The 22,230-nt window shown below is 46.3% G+C and overlaps 1 protein-coding gene across 1 annotated transcript in view; it reads right to left on the reverse strand.

Moving 5' to 3' along the window:
* Positions 1–2,464: 2,464 nt before the first annotated feature.
* Positions 2,465–22,230, reverse strand: part of KIAA0586 (KIAA0586 ortholog) — a 132,381-nt gene continuing 112,615 nt past the window's right edge. The window contains exon 32 of the mRNA XM_083167290.1: positions 2,465–3,055. Within this exon, the coding sequence (XP_083023416.1) occupies positions 2,934–3,055 (122 nt within the window). The 3' untranslated portion in view covers positions 2,465–2,933. The remainder of the gene's footprint in view (positions 3,056–22,230) is intronic.

Raw genomic sequence — 22,230 nt, forward strand, 5'->3', positions numbered from 1 at the left:
TCTAACAAATTAAAGATCTCAGTAATAAGAGTTAATCTTCTGTACATTGGAGCATTTGTGTTGGTTTACTTTTAATGATGATGTTTTAATGCACAAAACAGCTGCTTCGCAAAGGTCCTGCTACTAGTTCAGAGTTAAGGGATCAAAAGTACAATTTTAATGCACAATTATATATATATTATAACTGTAGCAGGACGAAGATCTCCCACATTTCAAGAAAGGGTTAACCGGTTGTGGCTCAGGAAAGAACCACTTTCTTTGATTAAGAGGAAAGTTATATAATAATAATTTTATTTCTCCAATAGGACTCAAGGCGCTTAACAGATAGAATTAATGTAATACAGTACAGGAACAATGAAGTAGAGAAAAGCTTTTCATAAACAATACTTAAGGGAATAAAGGAAATGCTTGAGTAAACAGGAAAGTCTGTTTTTGAAGCATTCTAGAGTGGGGGTCTGTCGAACTGTGCAGGAAATTGAGTTCATAGAGTCGGAGCCATGTGACTAAAATCTCGACCCTCAAATGAATTACGGGAGATCCTAGGTACTGCTAAAAGTCCTTCATCCACAGACCGCAGTAATCGGGTGGGACAGTATGGAATCAGAAGCTGCTTCAGGTACCTTGGGCCTTTGTCATGTAGGGCTATGAGACTCAGTAAGTTGATCTTGAAAATAATTCACCATCTTACAGGCAGCCAGGGAAGGGAGTAGAGAATGGGAGTTATGTGGCTAGAACGGGGCTGGTTGGGTAACAGCCTGGCAGCTGTGTTTTGTACCAGCTGTAATCGGTGCAGTTCTTTTGCTGGATGACCAAGGTAAAGGGCATTGCCGTAATCCAAACGAGATGCTACAAATGCATGTGTGACTTCTGCCAGATCTTTAGAAGGGATTAAGTGTTTGATTCTGGCTATGTTCCTCAGATGAAAGAATGAGGATTTGATTGTGGCTAATATCTGATGTTTGTGTCAATCCACCATCCAGCATCACGCCAAGATTCTGCACATAATCAGAGTTCTGTAATTCTGTACCCCCAAATGTCAGTCCAGTTGGGGGCTGTGCTGCAGTCTTGTCCTTTGATGTTGGGGTCCTTCCAAAAAGACCTCTGTTTTATCAGGATTCGGTCTCAGCCAACTTGTACCCGCTAATGTGAGTCAGTCAGGGGGGGGGGGGATTATAGACGGGGCAATAGGGGTGGTTAACAAAATATTTTCTTCTGACTATCTCAATGAGAAACTTTTGGCCTAGGGGTGCCGTGAAAAAACTTCTGATGCTTCCGGGTGCCGTGATTTTAAAAGGTTTGGGAACCACTGTACTATATCATTCCTATAATTAATAATACACTTGATGCTCCCTCTCTTCAGAAGTTACATCCTATTAAAAAGAAAGTGTAAATAAAACTTTTGGTAAATTTGATAATACAGGTTGAGTATCCCTTAACCGAAATGCTCGGGACCACAATTCTGGATAAGGGATTATTCCGTATTTTGGAATATATATATATATATATATATATATATATATATATATATATATATATATATATATATATATATAATATTTTTTTACATACTCACCTGGTCCTCTGATATCCATGGTATCCCCTGGCGTTCATGGGACTCCTCTTCAGGGGCATCCCCGCTCACAATGATGCATTGATTGGGTGCATCCTTGGGACTGGGGATGCCGCTGAAGAGGAATCCGATGGCCGCTGTAGAGACTGGGTGAGAAGTTGAGTACAGTATAACAAAAAGTTGCGTGGGGGGGTGGGCATGGAACCACACCATTTCAGTGTGTGGGAAATGCACTAAAATATTCTGAAAACCTATGTTTGTTTGGAATATTTTGGTTTTGGAATGTCCGGGTAAGGTATACCCAACCTGCATTGATAACAATTGGAAATAAATTAGAATTCAGACATCAGTCAGGGCGCCACCCGCCCCTCGTGCAGGTTTTTGGCTATGTAGCCCGATTGATGTGCATGCTCAGCCGACAGGGGGGTCATTAGTGATGTGCAGGAGAGAATACACACACAACGACACATCTCAAAGAGATTTGGGCAGCACTCTTGTTATTAATAGGTCGCGGTGCCCCGACCTATTAATCCAAATAAAATACATTTCTACGGAAATATCAACTTTTTTCTTGTTATTAGCAGAGTTTCGCTGACTACAACAATATTTTACACTGTATTATCCATCCAGAAAAGAATGCTTTGGTGCACGAGTGTCGTCTTGAGAAAGGCAACGCTTCTGTGGCCGAAACTTCGTCCTGTACGTATATCCTAAAATTACGTGAGGATTTTTGTGTACTTCTGTATTTGTTTATTGAACAAAGTCCTTGTGAGTGCACTCTTTTCTGGATGGATTGTATACATGCTACACATAAGGGCCACTGCGTGACTAATCCAGGTGGATGAATTCAATATGTGTGTGCCAACCTTGCCCATGTAAATTATATATATTTATTAGATTATACACACATAGCTATATATGAACACAAACATACCAATGTACAAACACACAAAGTACACTACAGGAAAATTTCAGTGTCCTTTAATATACAATTGTATGAATTAAAATAAAAAAACACCAAAAAGTATAAAATATTTACATCTCATAAACAAACCACACATATATAAAAAAAAAAAAAAAAGTTTGACTGTAATCTTATGCTTACATACACAAGGTCTTTATAAACGATTACAATAATCCTAGCAATAAGGCACCACAAAATAAATAAATAACATCAGTCTAAAGATCACGGAGTGCGTTGCAGCCTGATGCAGTGACATTTAGCAGGTTTGTCCAGGGATACGTAGAGAAGCACTAGCATACGCCTAACTCCATGTGGGTATACCCCTGGCGCAGAATCCCACCAGACAATGCCCACCAAAAATAGATGCTGCCAGTCCGACAGTTTTACTTCCTTGTATTATCAGAAAGTATCAGCACCAGAGGAATCGGACTCCACAAAAGTAGATCTGATATCATCGTCCACGGCTTCGCTTGTAGATGGGAGGGTCACGTACATTCTTTTTGAGGGCTGGGCCTCTCCCCCTGGAAGGAAAAAGAAAACCATTATGTAAAGAGAAAGACCGTTTCCCCATGTTAACATATTCATTTGTTTTTAATGCATTGTTTTATATCCGCACTTGATTGTACTTTATCCATGATGAATATTCACCTTTGACTCTGTTCCTCAGTAATTTATGTTATGAAATTATTTTTTTATTCAATAAAATTACTCTATTAAAAAAATAACAAATAAAAAATAGAAACCAATAAGCTGACATAAGACCATTCAGAGATACACTGATAAGAGATCAGGTCAGAGGGCACAGGATGGTTGGACTGATTTATACAAGGTATGAAACGGCAAAAGCCGTAATCGCCAACAGAGATTAGGACTCCGGAACACAGAGGATTCTTTGCCAGCTGTGCCTGTCCATTCAAGTATTATTTATAATACCCCTTTCACACCAGAAAATGCAGGGACATACCTGGGAGTTCGACCCAGGATCATGCCGGGCGTTTCCGGGTTGGCACCTTTTCACACCAGCCTAGATTTCAGTGTCAACCTGGGTCTAGTGCTGGTGTGAATGGGTCCTGGCTCAATAATCCCGGGACTTTGTCTAGGCACTTTAACCTTGCTTAGCTAGCCCAGCCGATCCTGATCGTGTTCGTGCTCTGCCGCTGATTGGCTGACAGCCAATCAGTGGCCTCCTATTTGGGTGGTTGCTGATTAGCTGAGAGAGCTCTCTCAGCCAAATCAGTAGCTGGCCAGTCTTTTGTAAAGGATCTTTCAATTCTCTCTGCCCTCGGCCGCTTACTGCACCCAGATGTATCAGGCTCCAAAAAGTGATAAAATGGAGAGTGATAAAATACCAACCAATCAGCTCCTCCCTGCCATGTTACAGGCTGGGTTTGAAAAATGACAGGTAGGAGCTGATTGGCACTTTAATAAAGAGGCCCCCTATGGTATTTTGGGATCAGGATCGGTGGAGGTGCCATAATGACTACCCGGACAGTGGCCTTGACTGCTCCTTGTTGTAATAATGTTACTAGAAGGAGTGTACAAGCAATAAAGATAACTGCGTGAGTGTGTCAATAATAGAACCATCTATAAGTTTTTTATCGGGGAAACGAAGGCAAATGATTGACTGAAGGTTAGCAGGCCAGTTTACAAGGCGGCGAGGGAGGATAAGATAAGCATTAATAGGGCAGAGGCTTGTATTTACTAACTGTATATACTACACTTAGGAAGATATGATTATCTCACAGCTTCAAATGTATCTAGATGATGTCTACATCGCTGCATCTGCTAATTCAGTATTACCGTAATGTTTGTCAGACACACAATAGACTAATAAATCACTATTTATCTGGGACTGATGGGATCTGGTTGCAGATCGATGTTCCGCAAGGCTGTTGTGCACCTTTCTAAATGTAATCTCAGATGATGTCATCTATGTTACGTTGCTCGTCTGAGTAAGTGGTGGCTGGAGATGTTGCCAAACAGGAGGATTGCACACAGAACCATTCACCGAAATTCAATCCAATGTCTGTCTAATTCCCATGTAGGTCTCGCCATTGTTCCAGCTACATGATCAGCCATGTAACTATGCCACCAGCATGACCGCTCTGTACAATGCACAAGCTGGATTCCGATGAGGTGACCAATGTGCTCACATGGGCCTGCTACCCTAAATAAACCATACAAGTCCTTCTATGGCCGGCATTCCCAGCCTTGGTCTTTAAGGCAATGCTTAAGGTGCCCACTCACGGCGTGATTTTATGACAAATCCAGTCTGTCACCCAATGGCCCATATTCTGGTTGACTCGTTTTTGCGTGAAATCGCAAGGGGGACCAATGTTTGTGTATGAGCAGCAGCATTTGTGCGCATGTGTATACGCCGGGTGCATGTTAATTTGGAGAAAAATCTGTTCGCCGAGTGCATGCTCCCTGGCTTTTGAGTGGGGGGTGGAGAGGGGCGTGGGGTGCTGGCCTGGGCCATTAGCATATGTGAATGTTCAGCATATTATGCGTGTTCCAATGCAAGCGCTGAGCGTACGCATGCTAATGCCTTCGTGACGCACGTGCAGGGAGGGGGGGCGGACAGCAGACATAATCGGATGTCAGCGGATCACGCCTGAGCGAGTCAACCAGAATAAGGGCAAATTTCCCCTGAAATCCAGAACACTCCTGGCCAAATGTGATTATGCACACACACGAAACGGTTGCGGAAACGATTAGATGGGTTTGATGGGTCGTTTAATGCCTGCGAATCACTTCATCATTGGCACTTTGACTACACGCAAAACGATGTGTGCCAAATCCTGCAAGACGTTCTCTTTCTACACGCTGAACGGCTCAGAGAGCTATTGTAGATGAACGAGGTACGCAGACAGTTTTTAAACGATTATTCCAATTGGTCACAATATATATATATATATATCACGTGAAAGCCCACTAGGATATAGCTGCAAGGAGCAGCGAAACGCGTAAGCAGTGCTGTTGCCCACTTGCCACCGCCTATACTCTGGATTGCAGTCTGAACCAGCCCAGCAGGACTTAAACTTTTGACTTATTCTCTCACTCCATCATTGGGACATCAAAGTTTCTGTGGATCACCGCTCTCCAGGCGCCATCTCTTGGATATATTGGATAACCCACTCAGCTGTCCTCATACTATCTCCAGTGGATTTCGGTAATTTGTGTCATCTAGGACCGACCACTTGGACATAAGGATATGTCAAACCTCTTATCTATCTTATTTACTCAGGAGCGGTAACTATGCTTTCATCATGTTATTCTGGGACCTATTAGGAACGGACTCTCCAATACTGTTTCTAAAGTGTGGAAGTGGGCGTTTAACCATTTTATATTGGTTATTTTATTGATTCTTTCACGTGATATATATATATATATATATATATATATATGTGTGTGTAGTTTATGTCTCAATTAAATTAAATATATTGTAAAGATCATCCAATTTTCCTTAGAACAGTTTTTAGCGTTGCTATTTTCTTTCCTTCTTTCATACTTTATATACGGCATTAACAAACGCGTCTACAGCAGCTGCTGAGAGGCCACACATACCGAGGGCCCCCTATAGACCCCTCCCCCACTCAGGGTGGGCTCTAAAATTTGGTATCCCCGGTCTTTGTACTAATTAAGTCACCTTCGCTCAAGCCGGGACATCACTAAAAACCTGAACTGTTGGCATGCCTTGGGGACCGAGTTATGAATGCCTGGTCTATGTACAGCTCCGCTAGTGTCTGGAGTCTTTTGGCCAAAAATAGGTCTTAGTCAGAACTTTAGGGCGCACAAAGAGACTGCGCTGATTAATGTGATATATGACACTTCTATATTGTGTGCAACTGAGTCTGTATACAGATCAGAACAAAACCTGGGGGGGGGGGGGGGAGCTGCAGTTGCCACATTCTGCACAGACTCAGAGACTCAGTCGCACATGTGTCCTCTCAGTCCCACATGTGTCCTATCACATTAATCAGCAGAGTCAGCTTGTGCCATACCAAGGCATTTGCAGCAATGGGATGGCCCATTAGCATATGGGAACGCCCAGCGTTTCATGGGCGTTCTTCTGCTAATGCAGCTGTGCCGGACATGCACGGGGCGGGGGCAGGTGACATCACTGGATGTCAGCTGCCCGCCTACTTCCTTCTGAATGTACACGCATATGTAAGGATGCTCAGAGCAACCTTACATATAAGTGTAACGTACGTCTGTTTAGACTTTCATCTTGTATTACCGGTCATGTCCAGTAAATCCCACCAGATTGTGTGACCCACAGTTGGTAATATATGAAAGGCCTAATAATAACAACAATGATGGCGTGTACTGGTCAGCAGCCCTGTTAGGAGCTATGTACTAAAACCGTACAGCAGCGGCTAATGGTGTCGTGTCCCTTTAAAACACTATTCTGAGACCTGATACTCTGTACGAGCAAATAAAATGGAAAGAGCTTAACTAATTTGACTGCAGCAGAGAACGCATTACAGTAAATCTCCATTTCAGAGTAAATTACTATAGCAATCTATGTCCATTGTCCGCTAAGTACTCAAATTACACATTTTTCCCCTGTACACTGACCAAGCACCACTTAGTTCTAGAGGTGATAATGACACTTTGCAGAGTACTGGGTCCATACGAGTCTGGATAGGCTCATGGGCAGCGGCTCCAGTGCCAGATGCAGTCTGCTTCTCACCCGCTGCAATGCTGGGAGAGAGAGGGGGGGGTGTGCAGAGAGAGAGAGAGGGGGGGTTCAGAGACACGGTCTCCCGCTCTTGTGCTTGATCCGTGTACAGAATTGGATTCTGCCAAGTAATTTGAGAGAATTTAGGGCTGTGAACGATTTCCTGCATTGTGTTTATAATTACGTCCGTGTACGCACTGCAGAGGGTCTAGTAAAAAAAAACATAATTTTACTGAGCTTTAAAGCTTTGTTTTGTTACGAAAGGAAAAGTGTTTCTCCGTAGTGTGGGACCGACGCAGTGTTAGCCACATGCCGTTATGAATATTTTTAGAACCTTATAAGGAAACAAGGGGACACGCTTAAGTATTTTAATAGGCTAGTACGCCACGGCATGTACTAATTAAGCCCTGTAAAATGAATTCATAACCGGACAGCCGTTTCCCCTGATTTATTAAATCTGCTGCACAGGTCACTGTGGGGCATATGTATTCAGCCCGGTAAAGTGATAAAATGAACGGTGAGAACGCACCAGCTCCCAACTGCCATTTTTCAAACACAACTGATTGGAACTTTATCACTTCACCAGGCGTAATACATCTGGCCCCTGTGTTTGACAGAAATAAGTAACAGCAGAATTCTACATCACAGCACTGAGATAGGGATCGCATCGCAATGTATCTTAACCATCGATGATTTTGTTTTGATGGTACTTTTACCATTCAATGGCAGCTTTGCAATGTTTGCCACCATCAAATGGTAAACACTGGATGGTGATTCGATGGTCCCAACCCCTGGGCAGCCATGCTGCGGTGCTTCTGCGCACTTTTTGCGGTGCATACTTTTGTTGCGATGGCCAGTTATCACTGCATTGAAAGATCCAATGGTGGAAGCCCAGCCAACATTTCATGGTGGGCTTCCGATTTCCATCCCTCGACTGAGGGGTAGATGTATGAAGCAGTGATAAGGGAGGAGACGTGAGCCAGAAGAGAAGTGGCCAATCAGCTGCTCTGTATAATCTCATATTCTGCAAATTATAGATGTTAATTCAGTGCCGATTGGTTGCCATGGTCAACATCTCCTCTGGCTCTCTTCTCCTCCCTTATTACTGCTTCATACATCTACCCCTGGAGGAGGTACTACTGCCAGTGTCACACAGTTATGTCCACATATGCCAACAGCAGGCAATGATTGGCACACAGCACAAAACAATGGTTAATGGTGATACTGGGTTTATGTAGTGATATTACAGATAAAAAATTACAGAAGGAGCTTTCTGTTACAATTATTAAAAATAAGGGGGATTCAGTTAGGTGTGAGGTTTAGAGAGGTAAAAAAAAGCTTGTGTTCCTCAGACCCAATTAAGGATTAATTTGGTTATACACTCCCCAAATACCCCTAATATCTTACGCTCAAAATCCATCGGAGGGTGAACCGTGGCTCCCGGTGGTCTCCCTTCCATCTAACCACTGGGAGAGGGGGTTTCTGGGAGGCTAGGGTCTGCGAAGAGGCTCAAGGGCTTCTGGGGGATGTAGTTCTCCCAGCTACTGCCTCCAGGAAGGGAAGACACTCCACAACAAGGGGGGGGGGGCAGGTTTTGGCCTCAAATTGAATACCGAAACCACGTGGTTGTGCGTTTATTCTTAATTTCCCACTAAATGTTACAAACGCCCAACCTTTTATTTACATAACACCCCATAATATAAAGCTGTGTGATGCCATAACATATAACATATTATCGTAAATCCACAATACAGAGCACAGAAGATTACACAGGAATGCTGCAGTTGGTAAAAGGATGGAACAATCCAGGGGTGTAATGACTGCAGCGACACAGGGTGTATACAGGAACATTGCATAATACGGAAACCTTCTGTAAAAGAATAATTAAAGCATACACAAGCGGAATCTACACTAAGGGCCCGATTCAGATCTGCTTGCTGGGCTGCGAGTGTTTGGAGCCAACAAGCCGGTACACGCTGCCCTGTCGAGCACCCCCGCGCCGTCCCTGTGCGCACAGGGGAGAAAGGAAAAAAAACAAAACACTCACCAATGAATGAGTCTCCCCCTCTTCGCAGCGCTGAGTAAGTCTAGACAGTCAGCGCTGCGAAGGCCGCGGGGAGAAAAGGCTGATGATGACGTCAGAGTCCCTTCCTCCCAACGGCCGGACAACCCCTGCGCTGCTCCACCCCCAAACGCCCGGTGCCTGTCAATCACCTTGGGTCCGGCCAGCGAAGTGTAATGGTTAGCATTACTGCCTCACAGCACTGAGGTCACATACCCTCCAACATCTGAAGGGCAGAAATCGGTACATACACAGAAAGTGGGCATGGTCATGGGTAAAGTGGGTGTTGCCACTGGTAAAAAGGGGGCATGGCCATCCACTTTCTGAATTTCAGCATTTAAAATAAAAAAGTTAAAGTTAAAAGGGATTTCCCAATGTCAGGGCACAGGATATAGAAACGCAATCACCCTACTAACAGATAAATGAGGCCCTGGATGAGCATGCACTACAGAGGGATGTAAGATGGCATCCCCGCCTCAGGACGTCGGAGTCCTTCAAAGTATATTGTCCCCGGCTGCACTGTATGTCCCCCTGCATCGGTGGACGGAGATAGGCAGAGACGCTTGCAGGGCACAGGAGAGGAAGAAGCTGCGATGGTGTCTGAGTCAGCACCACCGGAGCAGGAACCTGGACAAGGAGGGGAAGCTGGCCGTACTCGCCACCACCATGTCTGCACACCGCCGACTGCGGAGTCCCATGCTGGGCTAGCTCTCCTCTCTGTGCACTTGGTGTCCGAAAATCACCGCTGCGCATGCCAGAGAGGGCTAGCAGACATGCTGTGATCTCCCGAGTGCTGTGCGACGGGTCCGTGATGCCGACGCGTTACTTCATGACGCGTCGCACGCTGGCCCGGGACCCGCAACGCACCCTTTACTAACGGTTGTATTGCGGACAAAAAAAACCCGGTACATACCGTTTAAAAACGGTACTGTACCAGCAAAATCGGTACTGTTGGAGGGTATCAGGTCATGGGTCAGATTCCCACCATGGCCCTAACTGTGTGAAGTTTGTATATTCTCCCTGTGCTTGCGTGGGTTTCCTCCGGGTACTCCGGTTTCCGCCCACAATCCAAATATATACTGGTAGGTTAATTGGCTCCTAACAAAATTAACCCAAAAATGAATGTGTGTGCGTGTACATGTGGTAGGGAATATAAATTGTAAGCTCCACTGGGGCAGGGACTGATGTGAAAGCTAAAATATTCTCTGTACAGCGCTGTGGCATATGTGTGCGCTATATAAATAAGTGTAAACAAATAGATAAATAAAGGCAGCACAGCATAATATGCTTAGCCCAAAAACACACTTTGGTCTAGGATGTAGCTAAAGGATGGATTAATACAATATGTTGGGCATTGGGTTTGACAAGCACAGAATGTACTTTTTGCTATGGAATTTTTCCTTCTTTTGCAGTGTAGCGTTACACTCTAAATAGAATTACTGAAGTACAAAACTATAGCCGGGATATTCAGCTCTGCAGCAAATGTGTTTTGTTACAGCCATTGCTAGTAGAGGTAGGAAGTACTAAGAAACTATCAGCTATGATTTGGGTGTTTTCACACAAATATCCGGATAAGAAGCACAGGACTCGCTCAATGGAAAGTGTTATAGCCAGGACTGGTTCTGTAATTAGACTGCAGCCTAGGGGGCTACATAACCTGGCGGGCACCCTGAGCCTTTCACAAGGATAAGGATGACTCCGATGGGCGTCCTTGATGCACTTAATGTCAATTGAAAGGGTTGAATTTGCAAGACGTCAACTCCACACTTTAAAACTGAGGTTCTGGAAAGTTAGTATTGGTGTGTGCGTGGTGGTATTGGTGTGTCAGTGGTGGTATTGGTGTGTATGATCTGCTTCATGTATAATGTTAAGTACGTCAAAGACTCTAAATATTTAAATTACTAGGTGATTCATCGCGCCCTACGGGCGCTCTTCACACCGTCGTAAGGGGCTGCGCCCCCTTAATTTGTGAACGTTTGTATATGAGAAATACAGTATGGTTAGAATTGTATGAAAGATGCCCTGTATTGCAACTTAGGTGTCCGCGAATCGCGGGAGGGGGGGTCGCGGAGGGTGCCGCGAATTGCAGGAGGGGGGGTCGCGGGGGGTGCCGCGAATTGCAGGAGGGGGGTTGTGGGGGGGTGGATGCTGCGAATCGCGGGAGGGGAGGGATTGCAGAGAATCGCGGGAGGGGGGTCGCGGGGTGGGTTGCCGCAAATCGCGGGAGGGGGGTTACGGGGGCGGGGGTTGCGGCGAATCATGGTAGGGGGGGTCGCGGGGGGAGTCCCGTGAATCACGGGAGGGGGGGTCACGGGGTGGGGTGCCGAGAATCGCGGGGGGGGGGGTGTTTGTGCCGTGAATCGCGGGAGTGGGGGTTGCGGGGGGGGGTGTGACGCGAATCGCCACAAGAAAAAATCAACACAGAAAGGTCAACACATGTAAATGTTGACATAAGTGTGGCACTTCATTGGTGTCCATGTCGACACATGAGAATGAATATGAAAACATTCAAAAAATGAAAAAAAAAACTTCAAAAACTCATGTCAACCTTTTTCATTGTCGACCATAGCCATGTCAGTGTTTTCCATGTGCAATTTAATTCTGGAGCTGCCGTGAATCGTGGGGGGGTGCCGCGAATTGCGGGAGGGGGGGTCGCGGGGGTGGGTGCCGCGAATCGCGGGAGGGGGGGTTACGGGGCGGGGGTTACGGCGAATCATGGGAGGGGGGGTCGCGGGGGTGTGCCATGAATCACGGGAGGGGGGGTCACGGGGTGGGGTGCCGAGAATCGCGGGGAGGTGTGTGTGTGTGTGCCGTGAATCGCGGGAGTGGGGGTTGTGGGGGGGGGGGGGGTGGGGGGGGGGTGTGACGCAAATCGCCACAAGAAAAAATCAACACAGAAAGGTCAACACATGTAAATGTTGACATAAGTGTGGCACTTCATTGGTGTCCATGACGACACACGAGAATGAATATGAAAACATTCAAAAAATGAAAAAAAAACTTCAAAAACTCATGTCAACCTTTTTCATTGTCGACCATAGCCATGTCAGTGTTTTCCATGTGCAATTTAATTCTGGAGCTGCCGCGAATCACGGGGGGTGCCGCGAATTGCGGGAGGGGGGGGTCGCGGGGTTGGGTGCCGCGAATTGCGGGAGGGCGGGGTTCACAGGGGTTCCGGTGGGGGGTTGCCGCGAATCGCGGGAGGTGGGGGGTCACGGGGGGTGCCGCGAATCGCGGGAGGGGGGGTTGCGGGGGGGTGTGACGCGAATCGCCACAAGAAAAAATCAACACAGAAAGGTCAACACATGTAAATGTTGACATAAGTGTGCCACTTCATTGGTGTCCATGTTGACACATGACAATGAATATGAAAACATTCAAAAAATGAAATAAATCTTCAAAAACTCATGTCAACCTTTTTCATTGTCGACCATAGCCGTGCCAGTGTTTTGCATGTGCCATTTAATCCTGGGGCTGCCGCGAATAGCGGGGGGGGGCCGCGATTTGCGGGAGGGGGGGGTTGCGGGGGGTGGGTGCCGCGAATCGCGGGAGAGCGGGGTTCATGGGGGTTCCGGTGGGGGGTTGCCGCGAATTGCGGGAGGGGGGGGGTCGCGGGGGGGTTGCGGGGGGTGTGACGCGAATCGCCACAAGAAAAAAATCAACACAGAAAGGTCAACACATGTAAATGTTGACATAAGTGTGCCACTTCATTGGTGTCCATGTCGACACATGACAATGAATATGAAAAAATTAAAAAAATTAAAAATAAATCTTCAAAAACTCATGTCAACCTTTTTCATTGTCGACCATAGCCATGTCAGTGTTTTGCATGTGCCATTTAATCCTGGGGCTGCTGCGAATTGCGGGGGGGGGGGGTGCCGCGAATCGCGGGAGGGGGGTCGCAGGGGGGGTGCCGCCAATCGTGCAAGGGGGGGTCGCGGGGGGGTTCTTTTTGCTGCGAATCGCGGGAGGGAGGTCGCGGGGGGGGTGTTTTTTCCGCGAATCGGGGGGGGGGGGGTGTCACGGGGGAGGGTTTGCCGCGATTCGCAGGAGGGGGGGGTCGCGGGGTGGTGGTTATGCCGCGAATTGCGGGAGGGGTCGTGGGGGGGTTCTTTTTGCAGCGAATCGCGGGAGGGGGGGTCGCGGGGGTGTTTTTGCTGCGAATCGCGGTAGGGGGGGTCGCGGGGGAGCGGGTGTTTTTGCCGCGAATCGCGGGAGGGGCGCGCGGGGGGGAGGTTTTGCCGCAAATCGCGGGAGGGGGGCGCTCACCTGGTGGCTGTGGAGTAGCAGTGCTGGGCAACATGGGAAGGCAGTGGGTGTCTGGCACTGTCTGTGGGCTCACTGGGCTGGTTCTCTGTCACATACCTCCCAACATGACCCTCTCCAGGAGGGACACAATGCTCGGTTTCTAGACTTCCCCTTAATGTATGATTGCCATCACCTGTTTTAAACAGGTTAATTTCTCAGAAAGGTGTTCAGCACAGATGAAGGCAATCACACATTAAGAGGAAAGTCCAGGAACAGAGCGTTATAGACACAGACACCCACTTTGAGTGACAGATGTAGCCAAATATATAGGAGATTGTTCATTTAAATATTGCCACAAAACTAAAGGCCCCCATACACTGCGGTAACTTCTCCCCTCGGGGGAGTTGCCAGAAATCCTCCCTAGAAACCTTCCCAGGCGGTAGGATCACATGTGGTCCTTTTGCATGTGATATATATTGAACGCGATCCCAGCCAGGCCTGCCCAGCTGCACAAGTAACATAGTAATTAAGAATGAAAAAAGACGTTAGTCCATCGAGTTCAACTTATCTGACCTGTAAGTACTGACGTGAGTAAGTCATATCTATAGGATTCTCTTAGTGGCTCATCCAGTTTTGATGTAAGTTCAGTAACAGTAGTTGCTGTAATCACCCCACCGGCAATGTGTTCCAGAATGTTACTGCTCTAATGGTGAAGAATCATCTTAATTCAGTACGGAATTTTTTCCCCCGAGCCTCAGTATATGCCGCGTGTCATAAGTATAGGCCTGTTACTGACCAATCATCTCCCAGTTCCATATGATTCCCAATCCTGTATATGTACATAGTAATCATATCACCTCTCAGCCTCCGTTTCTCCAGTGAGAACATATTCTGCCTGGTATAACCTATCTTTGTATTCTAGTGATTCCAGCCCTCTTACTAGCTTGGTCACCCCTCTCTGTACCTGTTCCAATTCATTTATGTCTTTTTTAAGGTGCAGTGCCCAGAACTGAACACAATATTCCAAGTGTGGTCTCACCAATGCCTTGTAAAGAGGCACTATCACATTGGCATACAGTGGCGTAGCTACAGGGGTCGCAGCGGTCGCACCTGCGACCGGGCCCCTGAGCCAGGGGGCCCAACCCCCGCCACTGTCCGGCCGTCCTGGATGAGCAGTGGCGGGCTGGGCCGGGGGGCAGGGTGCCATGTGCCCCCCGGGCCGCATAATCATTTAGCACTGCGGGCCGTCTGGTGCTCCAGTGTGTATTATCCTCCTCCTGATGACAGCAGCGCCGGGTGCGGCTTTAGGAACATGGACGCTGGCCTCCTGCACTGAAGACATATCTAGTACAGGAGGCCGCTACAGGGGGCGGGGCTGTGCGTGGATTGTAGGAGCAGGGACGGAACTACTGTGGCCCGCTGCTGCCGGCCTGAGCCGTAGCGGGTGGAAGAGGTGAGAAGACCAGCGTTGCTATGCCTGAGCACTGAGCAGGGAGCTGGAGGAAGAAGCCAGCGCCGCTCTGCCCTGGTGGGTGGGGAGAAGATCGCGCTGCTATGCCTCAGCAGGGAGCTGGAGGAAGAAGCCAGCGCCGCTCTGCCCTGGCGGGTGGGGAGAAGATCGCGCTGCTATGCCTCAGCAGGGAGCTGTAAGAAGAAGCCGGCGTCGCTCTGCCCCGGCTGGTGGGAGAGGGGAGAAGACGCCAGTTCCACTATCCCCCGGCAGTTAGATTGTGTATTCCACTGATTCAGTGGAGGACGGAGGACTGCAGAGGATATGGCCACTGGCCAGAAGAATTGGGGAAGGGCTTATCTGTAAGTGCAAAGCTGCAGAAAGTATGCAGGTCAGTGCGTTCATTAAGGTGGATGCTTTTAAAGCTCCGTGAGCCCAATGCTAGTGACCCCCATCCATGTGTCTCATGCTACCAGCCAAGTGTCCCCTCCTCACACCCTTATCTCACTCCATTCTTCCCATTGGGCCTGCCTGGTGCCAACCATTCAAAAAGTGTCTCCCACCATCTCACTGATTCATCACCAGCCCACTGCCCCATCTAATTGCTGCTCAGCAAGAATTCCCTCCAGCCAGTCCAATCACAGTGCCCCCCATTTAGCCCAGTGTACCCCCTCTCCAGCCTACTAGTGTTTCCTCCTCTCCCACCATCTCACTGCTCCCTTCCCATCCATTGTTGTATGTAGGGGGGCCCCAAGCTGACCTTTCGCACCAGGGCACATGAACCCTTAGCTACGCCCCTGGGCATACCTTGAATCCATACCCCTTTTAATGCATGCCAGTGCCCGGTTTGCTTTTGCTGCTGCACTTGAGCAGTGCGCATTATTACCCACTTTTCCATCTATGATGAACCCCAAATCCTTCTCTACAGCAGAATTCCCTATAATAACTCCATTTAGCCTATAAGTAGCTTGTTCCTTTTTGTTCCCATAATGCATTACTTTACATTTGTCAACGTTAAACTGCATTTCCCACCTTTCCAGTGTATTTAAGTCACTAATCCAGGAGTTTGCTTGTGCAGCAGGCATGACGCTAAGGCTACGGTGAGATGCGTACAAGACCGTGCATCGCATTTGACCTGCAGTCAGTCACCTGCAATTTGCGCTCTTCCAGCGACTGATCACTGCAATTGCAGGAATAAAGCACAAATTGCAGGTAAATTGCATAGTGTGTGGGGGCTTAAGACACTGGGGAAGCAGAGCATAGAACAAGACAGAAAATCAACAGACATTCAAGAACACATTCAAAATCATTAATCTAAGCATAAAACTATACAGAACTGGTAACGCATTTAGCAATGACATTCTACAGATGCAAGAGAAATGAAACGAGGACACAGAGGGATGACTGATCACAAGCATGGCCCATCGATTCCCACAATGCTAAGAACGTAATACAGAAGTTATTCACTACATGCTGCCATATTTCCATTAACACCCATCTTCAAGACCCTATTTCTCTGCTATTAAGCTGGGAACACACTGGTCCTAAGACAAATGAGATATTGTGAGTGGATTGGGATATCATTAAATCTAGTGTCTAGGTCGACGGTCAAAAGGTCTAGATGGTCAAAAGTGTTGACATGGTGAAAAGGTCGACATGCGTTTTTCATGATTTATTTAAAAAAAAAAACGGACTTGTTCATACTTTACCACGTGCGCCAAGCATAGCGAGGCACCCTGTCCAAAGCATGGCGAGCGCAGAGAGCCAGGCTAGGGGGTGCAGGACACTTATACGATGTCCATGTCGACATCTGCACCCCAAAAAACCTCATGTTAACCTTTTCCATGTCGACCTTTAGACCATATCAACCTTTTGACTGTCGACCTTTTGACCCTGTCGACCTATAGTTTTTGACTGTAGAACTAGACATTGTAGATCTGATATACCGTAACCATGGATTGGCAGGTTTGTGTATACAACCAATCTGCCTTTGATTGACGTTATTCATAGACCTATCACATCTCTGCATGTCTGGCTGTGTGTACAAATGACCCACCCACTGACCGGACACTGTCGTCTCAGCTAGGCGGCCAAATTCAAATGCCGGTTCAGCTGTGATGTCTGTCTCCGCATATCGAGCGGCTGCACTATTTAATCATGGAAACATAGAATTTGACAGCAGGTAAGAACCACTGCGACTACCTGGTCTGGGGTCATTTTCTTTCGGGAAACAATTACCCATTGACTATATTTCTGGATTGTGGGAGGAGCATATACAAACTCCACACAGTTAGGACTATGTTGGGAATGAAACCCATAACCTTGGTGCTGTGAGGCCGTAATGCTAACCATTACATCGGGTTGGGAAAATTTGATCTACAGCATGATGGTCTACACCATTAGGTCAACATGGGAAAATGTCGACATGGGAAAAGGTCTACATGGTTCTAGGTCAAAAGGTCATTAGTTCGACAGGTCGTTAGTTCGGCAGATCATTAGTTCGACAATGTCTATGTCAACAGTCAAAAGGTCGACATGGGGTTTTTCACTGTTTGTTTACCTGAATGTCAACACAGTCAACATGGACACAGTTTCAAGTGCACCACATCGTCACGCTCATCGTTCGCTGCGCTCGGCACACTATTTTATTCTCCCACCAGGCCCTAGTGGATGGTAGGGCATGAAATACCGCCTGTCGGCACAAAAAACTGGGAAAAACACCATGTCGACCTTTTGACTGTCGACCTAGACATTGTCGAACTAATGACCTGTCGACCTAACGACCTGTCAACCTAGAACCATGTCGACAGTTTCCTATGTCGACCTAGACCCATGTCATTTCCCATGTCGACCAAATGGTGTCGACCTAATGACTGCCGACCATCATGCTGTAGCCCAAATGACCGCATCCCCATGACACCGTCCCTGCTGCCCTAATATAGTAAGTTGAATAACTTAATGACATTAACAAAACATATATAGCACAGTTGTCACTTGTACATACGTAACGCTGCAGACACATTTATTTATTATTCCACAGCTTTATCCCTCATATTGTACCCGCAGACCGAAGGGTGCCGCAGTAATAGCATAGCCAAACAATTCACAGACATGTTCTGCTTTTACCCAGCGTCATTTAGTTATTTCTCTGCGGAAATAGCTGCTGGCGTCACATGAACACTGAACATTACAATAACGGTCATTTCTGCTAATCTCTCCGCAGTTCTGTTCTGAAAGGAACAGACTAGGGCCTGTAATGGGCAGAGCAGGAGGCTGGCAAACCACAGGGGCACCACAAGTGGCAGCTGAGTGCTTTATAATCTCCGCTTTGCCTGAACTAGCCCTGTCATTTACAGTTGCTTGCTAAACTATTACATTGTGGGCGAAGTTTAAAAAGTCGCCGTGTCATTCAGATCACAGCAGAAAGCTAGCTTTCATAGAACAATGGTGGCCGTTAGGAAGGACTCGGCTTAGCATAAGGAAAAAAACAATTGGAGCCAAAAGTACCGATTGAAAAGCCTTCTCCAGTCGTTTAAGTCTTTCTTTACCTGCTCATAAAACATTTATTATTTACCTATTCCCGACCCGGTGGTACCTACAAGACCGCTGGAAGTGGACCCATTTATACCACAAAAGGCCCGATTCACAGATGGATTCCGTCTTGTGTTTAGTGGTATCCACTGCCGGCATCTCGCATCCAGGGCTTATGTACAAAGTGGAAACATCGGATGCACATCCCCTGACCATCGGATGTCTACGCGGTCAGAGATGTCGCCATCTCTGACATGACTATAAAACCTCTGCGACTTCCTGCCCATCGGTAATTGCTTATATGCAGAAATAAACGCTACCGCCCGGAGTCTCCTCCTCAGATTTCAAAGAATGCATTAGTGCTACAAGAAGATTAAATGCAATATTTACCCTCCTTTGTATTCAGTGATCACCCAAAATGTCAAGTTTCAGATAAATGGTGGGTGGGGTACACGAAAAAATTCACTGAGGACTCAAAGATCTATTTTAATTAAAGAAGCACTTTCCTTATTTCAGAATAAAGTAATGTAAAAATCGGGGGTTACTCAGAGTCCAAAGTAAATCTTAGATGAGGCAGGGTGGGGATGGGAGCGCACTGATGGGGGGGTGGGGGGGGGGGGGTGTGGGATGGAAATCAGTCCCGGGCCCCAAAATTACTAGTGGCGGCCCTGAGGGTCACTGTAATAAAAGGTGGTAAGGGAAGGTAGGGCGTTCGGCAGGGTGGTGCTGACCTGATTGCTGGGCTAGCGAACAGGTCTGAATTATGCCCATTATTCCACAGCATGAAACCATGCCCACTGGTGACATTCCTCCCAGGCGAACTGCTAATAATCCAATGGATTAGGGACACCAGCACGACATTGTGATCACAGACTCTCCCAAAACATGAGGTGCCTCACACCTCCATCTGGAAACTAATCTAATCTCCATATTTGCTTACATTTTCCGTCTGTCTTTCAAAGACTATTTAAACAGACAGACGTTTTACATGAAACATGAGTGTCACATAGTAAAAACAGTAGTACAAGGTGAGAGACATTACATGCCGTCTAGACCTTACACATACTGTAAAATATAAATGTGGAACCAGGGACTCCCTTCATCCAAGATCAGCCAGAGTCCATGTCGCATCCAGACCTAGCTGACCACGCATGTATATCGGGCTGCTGCTACAGGTCCAGGAACATGTTTCCGTAGCCTGAAGGCATTTACAAGCTAACATTGGAGCACCACAGTAGTAGCGTTCTCTCACCAACACAGTTGGATGCTTTGAGAAGTGAATTTGCTAATTGCCATAGAGGCCGGTCACCAGCCAATGATGTCACTGTTTCAACAGCTGCTTCTAGGTTTCTTGGATAAAGAACATCGGAGTCCTGTGGGGTTTGTAGACCCTCTGTGCCAAGTGTTTGAAGTCGGGGTGCTGAAAGACTATTCTATGCTGAACTCTCCTAAACCGAGATAGTAAATGTTCTGCAGAAAACATTATCTTGTCGATGCTGAAGGGGTACAAGGAAAGCATTGGGGGGCATTCAATAGCTCTTGTCAACAGTTATATCTTCAGAACAGATTATTCATTTCAGCAACGGTGTTGTATTCTCTACTGTTGTGGAAAGACGATACAGGACGGGAACATGTATGGAGGTGATTAAGTCATCGACAGCTTTGTAAAATTTATGTTGTAGCCAATTTAGTTTCCTTTGAAGAGTTAGCACTTTTGATTTATTTATATGGTCAGAATAGATAATTATTATTTTATTTATATAGCGCTCTTTTTCCAATAGGACTCAAGGCGCGTAACAGAATGAATGTAATACAGTACAGGAACAGTGAAGTACAGAAAAGCTTTTTCTGTACTGTATTTCCAAAGAAAATATTTAGAAATTACAGCTACACATGTATTGGCAAACTGCTCAATCAGATTATGATGTCACTCAGGTGCTAAAAGGGAAGGGTAATTCTGGTTAGGAAACAATATTTTGCTATCCCAATTGCACACTAAATAACTACATAATGATCAGATAATACAGAGATCTTGGTTGCATATATCTGCAGATATAGGGCTAAGCCCCCAGGCTGTATGTCAAAGCGTCTCTGTGTCACTGGGGGTCCCTAATACTGGGTATGGGCCCCCATCATGCCGGCACAGGATGACCACTCCAGGGCAGCACACAGGTTAAAATTAGTAGGGGTTAATAAGAAGCACATAAGTGCTATGTAAGGAAGTGAAAGGTGTGATTAAATTAATACAAAATATATACAATGTGATAGAGAAAACATAATTATTAATAAAGTGTTAGGGTGTGCCAACCTGGGAGCAGCCCAGCCATACCAACACAGGGGGCACCGCACCCCCAAACCCATCCTATCCTTCTAGAGTCACTAAAGAGACTGAAACATTCTCTTGTGCTGTCTACACTGTATAAGAACTTATTTGGAAACAACCAAGCAACTGTTTGAAGGCAAATAATTGCAACAAACGAGCATTGAGATAGCAAGAAGTCTAAAAAGGCTCCAAACATCCACAAAACCAAAAATCCTGAAAGGGGTCTCTAATATAAATGATAAAATTAAATAGTTGGCCACATAAAATTGTATGGCTGGAAAAAATATATTTCTTATATATTGTGGAAAGACCGTTATAAGGAAATAATGTAACGATATAAAGGGGGTGTTATAAAGAAGATCTCCTCTCTCATTTGCTAGGACAAATGATATTGCATTAAACTGGGTACACCATGTCGTTCGATGGCGATGGGAAGACCAACATTACTATACTTTGCTTATACTAGGAGCTATCGGCAGTGTTTTGTATGGAGGTCATATTTCTATTTCTTAAAATTGCTGAAGTAAATGTTAAGTTTTATTTAAAAGAACAAAGAATCTTCTTTATTTCTCTTTGCCTATAGTTTTTGTATGACTCTAGGGAGCACCACCAACTATTTCAAACATACCCAATTAAGGGGTTGATATCAGTTGGCCACTTAACAAAAATTGTTTATAAATCCCTCGTTATCCATCAAAAATGGATTCTGAGGGAACAAACTAGTATGGAATCAAATCCCTGTTTTTCCAAAACATATAGGAGTTACTGTATTCCCCTTTTAGAAGATGTTACATATGAATTACACGGATTCTGCTGCACATAAATGGGGCACACATATTGTGACCTTGTTTCTCCAACTTAGGTGGACATCTTAGTTGGCCAGACCTGCATCCAGTAAGGACCGAGCTGCTTGTAGCTGCTGGGCCGTGGTCTCCTATGGACAGTAATACTCGGAATGTGTCATAATACATATTTAAAACAGATGGTAGACAGGACCAAAAGGTTAACAGTTAAATGGTTGATGTGGACTTAGTCTAACCATAACCTTCCACCAAGTGCCTAACCCTAACCGTTCTCTGTGGCAGCCTAACCTTAAATGTCCCCTCCTGCAGCCTAACCATAACCTTACAAGCCACGGCCAATGCGTTTCGTCACTGGAAGGGACTTCATCAGGGGGTTTTGACACCCCCTGACGAAGTCCCTTCCAGTGATGAAACGCATTGGGCGTGGCTTGTTTGGTCTGATGCAGTGACGTCCTCCATCCACTGACGATCCAGCTGATTCCCTGCTTGACTCCTGTGTAGCGGTGATAGCGTTCGGTCTGAAGTCCCTTGGTCTGCAGCTGAGCGGTGGGTAACCCGGTCTATCTGTATCGATCAGGAGTCTCTGCTGTGATTG

The sequence above is a fragment of the Crinia signifera genome, chromosome 12 (genome assembly GCF_055691185.1).
Source record: "Crinia signifera chromosome 12, ASM5569118v1, whole genome shotgun sequence".
NCBI lineage: Eukaryota > Metazoa > Chordata > Amphibia > Anura > Myobatrachidae > Crinia > Crinia signifera.